The 7376-nt window shown below is 39.7% G+C and overlaps 1 protein-coding gene across 2 annotated transcripts; it reads left to right on the top strand.

Annotated features, from left to right (window-relative positions):
* The first annotated feature begins 392 nt into the window (after positions 1-392).
* On the top strand, positions 393-7187 carry LOC126981345 (U1 small nuclear ribonucleoprotein A-like). Of its 2 annotated transcripts, none has more exons than XM_050832359.1 (6): positions 393-558; positions 2167-2251; positions 2390-2562; positions 3693-3849; positions 5341-5512; positions 6629-7187. In XM_050832359.1, exons 2-6 carry the CDS (start codon positions 2185-2187, stop codon positions 6786-6788), a joined length of 729 nt encoding a protein of 242 aa, XP_050688316.1. In that variant the 5' UTR covers positions 393-558; positions 2167-2184; the 3' UTR covers positions 6789-7187. The 2 variants fall into 2 exon arrangements, with proteins under 2 accessions (XP_050688316.1, XP_050688315.1); XM_050832358.1 differs by lacking the exon at positions 393-558 and adding an exon at positions 926-1066.
* The last annotated feature ends 189 nt before the right edge of the window (positions 7188-7376 follow it).

Here is a 7376-nt window from a genome sequence, read left to right as displayed (position 1 = left end):
AAATCTCGAAAATAAGGGCTTGTTTACGGTGCTGTAGGAATTAGCTCGCACCGCAAAATAGCTCGCAGAGGGCGGATCAACTTGCCTACTTTTTCTATGTTTCACTCACTGCTATCGTTTCCTTTGACTGTTTCTGTTCCATTATATGGTACAAACATAAGAGAGAATCTTATAATCAAGATAAGGCTTTACAACAAACGAATAGGGCAGGTTTAAGAAAGAATTACCCCCACGTAGTAAACATTCCTTCAATTCCTGGTTGTTTGGTCTGTTGGTCTGTGTTGTTGTCTTGTGGGCAAATCAACCATCACAAAGATCACAAACTAGAATAAAACCAGGCAAATAATATGTTTTCCTGCTGTGGATTTCCCAGTTTTCATGCGCGGTGGCCATCAGAGCGACTTATTTCCGCGAGGAGGTATTTTTCATAACAGCGGCCGCGCGTGTACGGCAACGTTTTGGGCCACGGGGACGCTAACGGTGGACCGTGGGCACTGTGGACGCCTTCCCGCCTAGTGCACGGCATTACGCTATTATTCTAAGGCAGTGTAGTAATAGGTGAGTCGTAGCGCACGTTTCCATGAGCCGCACTGCCGTCCTGGAGGTGAGGTGAGGTGAGGGCAGGGGCGAGCACTGGTGGCTGCCTGGCCTGCCCGGAGGTCCTCGGTGTGCTGTCCCGTGGCCGCTCCCTCGCCGCCTCCTGCACGTGTGGAGCTGTCGTGTGGGCCGGGCAGGGCGTGGCGGTGCTCGGGAGAGGCTTATAGCTGACGTATTACCTGCTGTGTGCTGGCCCTAAGGCACGCCGTGCTACAAAGGGGTGTGGACGTTTGCTGCCTCCTCCCCCCTACATAAATGAGTATTATTCCAGAGTGTCACCCGTCTCACAGCAAGGAACACCTTGGGGGTATTATTCACTAAAGGGTAGCCTACTAATTTCGAGATGCTGACTGCTTATATCTGGACAGAACGGGCACTCCTGTGGAATCCAAGTCCTGCTTGGCTCAGCTGCTACCCAGGGGTCAAAGTTGCCTGTTATGCATTTTCTGCTGCAGCGTTACCACGCTGGGTGAGCAAGCCATCCTGGCTCTCTCAAGTTGAACTTCTAGCACAGCCCTCACTGATTTTGAGGGTCAGAATCTGGAAGAAAAAAAAAGGAAAGTGCCTTTTACACAGAAAGTATATGTTTAGCTGCTAGACCTAAAATAACTTTTCAAATGGAATAATTTTTCCAGTCACCATTAACCCGTTTAGTGCTTAGTACGTATATATACGTACCTCTTAGGGAAGTGTTTAGCACGTATTATATGCATGCTCTTTTCAGAGCTTATACGCCCTTTATTTTTGTTTGTGTATGTAACGTTGTTCATTGTCAGTAAAGAGAGATAATTTGACAAGTCTTCGTGTTTTTAAATAGATGTTAAAGGGCCTTTGTGGACATTTATCTGCATTCCAACAAAAATCATTATACAAGAAGGTAAGTTACTTTCTTCTAGGTAATTACTCCTTGATTCTATAATCAGTAAGGCGTGTGGGATTGTAAGTTACGGTTCAGAGTAATTGGAAATGAAAACTGATCGTCGGAAGCTTCATAGTATTATGTTGAACTTTGCGAACTACGGTTATAATACCCACAGCCTTGAACCGAGCGGTGTTGCCTGTTTATTTTTTAGGCTTTTGTGATGTAAAGAAGTACTTAAACATTACTTACGCTTTAGGGTTGTGAGAAGTGTTTATAATGGAAAGAATATAGGCTCTAAAAAATTTTAAGATAAATTTCGATTTGCTGGTATGACATCGTTAGCTCTGAGACGGAGAAAAATAAGAGGACGAACACTCTAGGGTTCCATTCCTCACATATAATATATATATATATATATATATATATATATATATATATATATATATATATATATATATATATATATATATATATATATATATATATATCAAATGATTTTTAATTTTTTTAACATTTTATGGGGCAAAAAAAAAGGGGGGGGGGGGAACCTGGCATGACCCCTATCTATGACAAAAGACAACACTGTACGGGTTAAGGTGTTGCCAACATTCTCTTTAGCATATAAATAACATATATTTTATTGTCCCATTTCAGATTTGTTGGTGCAATTTCCACAAGCACTTGACTTATTTACTTGTGTCTTTCAGATACAGAAGCTTGTCACAATGTTGGATATTCGCCCAAACCACACCATATACGTCAATAACCTTAATGAGAAGGTGAAAAAGGAAGGTAAGCATTGGTCTATGCTTTTTATTATTATTTTGGCTTGTGTTTATTTTTCTGATGTTCAAGATTCCTGTTTCTTGCATACGTCTGACTACTGCTTTTGCTCATAAAATTAATACTTCAATTTTTGTCTTTTTTCAGAGCTCAAGAGATCACTTTATGCAATATTCTCCCAGTTTGGCCAAATTCTTGACATTGTTGCATTGAAGACACTAAAAATGCGTGGCCAGGCTTTTGTTATCTTCAAGGAAATTCAGAGTGCCACCAACGCCATGCGTGCCATGCAGGGATTTCCTTTCTATGACAAACCAATGGTAATTATTTTCTTATACATCTGCGTAGGGAAACATTCTTTTCATATTGTGGTTTGTCACCATCAAGCACCCGTCTTTACCTTGTCTGTACGGGTGAGGTCAATAATAATTATTTCAAGTCAAGTAACTCACCCACTCACGAGGTAAATGCACTTGTGACAACCAGAATGATTGATATTTTGTCCTGTGTATATTTTTCTAAAGAATACTAATTTATGAAGGTGATTGTTTCTCAGTTCAAAAGAAAAATGCACAGGAGACAAGTAAATATCAAAAGAATGTTCTATTTCGCTCTACCTGAGCCTTCTAACTCCTAGCAATCGTGCACTTGATACTGCTGCCCTGAATTGTGCCAAATCTATTCATCTACTCTGAAAATTTTGAAACTTCTGCCATCAAACAAAATTATCTTCAGTAGCCTTACTTTGTCTTTACCACCTTTTAACCTAGACAATACTACAACTGCTACATCTATCTCAGAAGATGAACTAATACAATACAAATAGTTATGAGTGTGGGAAGCTTCACCTCTTCTGCATCTTCTTACCTTCTACTAATGTTTCGTTGAACTATCATTGCTGTTTTCACTAAAGGTTCGCCTATAAGAGCAGCTGCATTTCCGTTGCACTCGGTTGATTTACTGTCCAGATTGGCTCATCTCACCCTCTAGGGGTTGTGTGGCTAACGGGTCCACTGAATGCAGCCCTGGAATCTGCAGCCACTGAGAATTAAACTCATGCCACAAATTTTGGTTTGGTTCACATCGTTTTATTCTAAAGAAATCATAATTAAAAAAATACTGACTTTTTGACATCACATAAAACCAAATTTGCATATTTTAAACTTTGTGTAAAATAAGAGGTACCTGTGTTTTGAAATATTGACATGCCAATACCACCTCAACATTTTATGTTCAATCCATTCCAGCACTTGTTTTATCATGTAGAATACAGCTCTAATTTACATCTTCCTAAATAACTCATGTAGCTAGCCAACATTCTCTTCATAAGTAGCTCATTTTCACTGCACATAATCTTGTCTGCTGTGCCTCCTTGACCCATGTTTCTGAGACATAGATATTGAAACAGCTTATATATTTGTAAAGTCTAAAGGAAAATTTGATTTTTCAGAAAATTGCTTACTGCAAGACAGACTCAGACTTAATAGCTAAACAGAAAGGCACCTACAAGGAACGAGGAACAAAACGAAAAGAAGAAGAGAAAAAGAAAAAGAAAGGGAAAGATGCAAAAGGAGCACCGGTTGTGCCTTCTGCCACTGCTGCAGCAGGTGAGTGTCTTGTGCAGGTGGGGCTGCTACACTTTCTCTTGTTTGTGAATTTCTTCCCTTCAGTATATTGGAAACCCACCTGATTTATAATGGAAAAGGTGAACTTAAGTTCCTTAACCCGTACAGTACCGGCCAATTTAAATATTTTTGGCTTGCCCAGTACTGGCCAATTTCTTATTTTTGGGGGGGGCTTGAAAATGTTCCATGTGATGGGAAAAGTGGGAAAAAAATCAGAAAAAAAACATATGTCATAGACCTACTGTTTCGCAGTAGAACTCTATGAAGTGTTACCACGGTGTGGCTGGAAACGGCCCCTGTACGTGATCGATGGTTTATGGAGGATTTGACAAATGATGGAGGCCAGGTAGCCCATTTTTGTAGCACACAGGTGGATTTTCAGAATATAGAGCACCATTTCATGGGGGTACAAGTGTGGGATTTTGCAATGGTTGAAAATTGTCAGCTTGCATCAGTGGGACTCAAACCTAAGTCCCTAGGTTCACCACACCTACATACAAAGGACACAAAGAAAGAACAAACAACAGCAGACCGTCCTTACGAGGCTGTTTGTGACAAGCTACACTAACTATCTAATCAAAGGTGGAAGATGAGGGACAGCTAAGGCAAAGGTTCCTCCCCACCCCCCATCCCTCCAGCCAAAGCTGGCAGGAAAGGAAAAAGAACCACGCAGCATGGAAATTATGTAGGAAAGAGGAAAGAACTACCATTACTGCTACCACTAACTGGGTGATAAAAGCGGACAAGGACACCAGTATTCGAAAGAACTTAACATTATGACGACAATGAGTAATATCTTAGTTGCTGGTTAGATTCAAAATACTTGTCTAATCTATTCTTGAAGGCCGTAACTGTTATACTATCAACGACATCACAGGGTAGAGAGTTCCAAACATTAACAACTCAATTGAAGAAGAAGTGTTTAGTTTTTACCACTTATCTTCAAATTGTGATTTCTTCTTGTTCTATTTGAGGAGAGGGGATGAGAGGGGGCGAAGGAGATGGACGAGAGGGGACGAGAGGGAGTAGGGGATGTACTGGTGGGGGAGGAGAGAAAACTACCCATGATAATAGGAGTTACCGAGGTACAAAAAAAAAAATTAAAGTATGGTGGATCTACTGATTTGTTTGTGAATGATCAACATACTGACCACTCAGCCACCACTGTGTGATGTGTTGGTGTTGTGTGATATTGCCCCTTCTATCAGTGTCTCCAATATTTATGTAATTTTCTACCATTGTCGCTTTGAAAATTCTCTCTCTCCTATTTTTCCTTTTCTTTACCTTAGCATTATAAAATTTTATGATGAGATTATCCTTGCACTCGTAGACTGTCAGGCTTACCTAAGCCTGAGAGCTGCTGAAACCTTGGCTCCTCAGAGGCATGTGGTCTTCTGAGGCTGACTTTTGGGAAATATAAATCAATGTAATTAAATCTTTCAAGTTTCACATTGCATTATGGTATGATTTCAGCAAAACCTGGAGCCACCGTTGTACCTCCACGTCCAAACCTGTTCAACCAGCCACCGCCAGTTCATGGAGCAGGAGGCATCGGGGTGCCTGAACAACCCCCCAACCAGATTCTCTTCCTTACTAATCTGCCAGATGAAACTTCTGAGATGATGTTGTCCATGCTCTTCACACAGTAAGTGATACTTTTAGAAGATTTTACAAGTAATTCGCCAGTTATTAGGGTACTCTTTCACTTCAAAAATAATTATTTGATAAATAGTTGTGTAAGAACAGTTTCATGGTGAGGGATGTGAATGGTAGTGAGAAAAACAGGTGCAGTTGAGTTACTCAAAGATACTAAGAAAGTAAGGAATGCAGTGGTTAGGTTATCAAGTGACAAGACAGGGTTTAGAGTGTTAACCCCTTTGACCCGGGGTGTCTCATTTGGCCTCTCTGTAACAAAATCAGTGTGGACCCAGGGATGTGAATGAACTAGACTTACCTTCATCCTTAGTTCAGGCCCACATGTTAAGGAAAATGTGTGTGTGGGAACCCAGAGTAGGTAAAATAATAAAATGGTTATCTAACATGTGGTGTAAATTAAAATTTGATGTGCTGTAGTGTGGAGACACTGAAGGCTGGCATGCTGAAGGCAGGCGACTCTCAGCTTGAACATGCAACTCGCCTCTCACACACAGCCACATGAACGAACCTGATTCTGCAGGGGCTGAAAATACACACACACACACAGAAGACAGAGAAGAACCGCTAAATTATCGACCGGTCTCACTCACAAGTGTTGTTTGTAAATTATGTGAAATAATAATAAAAAAGAAATGGGTAGACCATCTGGAAAATGAAAAGATAATAAGTGACACCTAATTTGATTTTTGGCAAGGAAGATCATGTGTTACAAACTTGGTCTGTTTTTACTTGAAAATAATTGACATAGTACAGGAGAGAGATGGATGGGCCGATTGCATATATCTGGATTTAAAAGGCATTTGACGAAGTACCACATAATAGATTACTATGGAAATTGGAACATAGAGGAGGAGTGGGGAAATATAAGGAACTGGATGAGGGATTACTTGATGAATAGAAAAATAAGAATGGTGGTGAGGGATGAAAAGTCAGAGTGGAGAACAGCGACAAGTGGAGTTCCACAGGGCTCGGTGGTGGCACCAATAATGTTTTTAATATACATTAATGATGTGCCGGAGGAAGTTTCAAGCTATATGAGTCAGGGTTGGTTTGATTTAAATCAGAATAAAAAAATCATGATAATTTTCTTAACATTTTATTCCAGGTTCCCCGGATTCAAAGAAGTACGTCTGGTTCCTGGTCGCCACGATATTGCTTTTGTGGAGTTTGAGAATGAAATGCAATCTGCAGCAGCCAAAGATGCCCTTCAAGGCTTCAAGATCACTCCCACACATGCCATGAAAATTGCATTTGCTAAGAAGTAAGGTGCACCAGTCATGGAAATCCAAAGTACTGTCCAAGATCTTACTTCAGTGGCATTGCATATTTATTTAGTTAAGGAAAATGAACCATACAGTTAACATCCCTCATTCTTACTCCAATAAATGCATAATTGGCATTAGCTACAAAATTTTGAAGGTGGGTTTAGGGAAACTTTTCAAGCATTAATTCCATTTCCCCAAATTAGTAATCTTATCATTGTTGCTGTTAGTGCAGTCTTGTCTTTAAATTTGATGAGTCGCCTTGAATAAAATTCCCTTTTATTCACAGTCCATGATAACAAATGATAGGATACATATGATAAGGGTGTTAAGAGCTGTATTTCATTTTTAAATGAAAGACTTATATTGTGAAAATTTCTTAAATAAAGTGTAATAAATGAATTATTTTTATTTCTAAGAACACTATCAAATCATGTGCCTTTATGGACATATGTTAGTATGCATAAACAAATATTCAATAGCTGCTTTCATTTCATCTGTCCATCCACAAGCGAATTGTGATAAATATTCAAGTGATTTTTTCAATAATAAATTTGAATGCTTATTCAAACCCCAAACATGTCGATTTGC

This window comes from Eriocheir sinensis, chromosome 47 (genome assembly GCF_024679095.1).
Source record: "Eriocheir sinensis breed Jianghai 21 chromosome 47, ASM2467909v1, whole genome shotgun sequence".
Lineage (NCBI taxonomy): Eukaryota > Metazoa > Arthropoda > Malacostraca > Decapoda > Varunidae > Eriocheir > Eriocheir sinensis.
This window is presented reverse-complemented; position numbering and strand designations above follow the sequence as displayed.

Excerpts from the sequence above, each read along its gene's own strand:
- LOC126981345 (XM_050832358.1), top strand. The coding sequence starts at position 941 with ATGCTGACTGCTTATATCTGGACAGAACGGGCACTCCTGTGGAATCCA. Across the intron at positions 2,252-2,389 it reads TGAGAAGGTGAAAAAGGAAG|AGCTCAAGAGATCACTTTAT; the intron begins GTAAGCATTGGT and ends GTCTTTTTTCAG. Across the intron at positions 2,563-3,692 it reads CTTTCTATGACAAACCAATG|AAAATTGCTTACTGCAAGAC; the intron begins GTAATTATTTTC and ends TTGATTTTTCAG.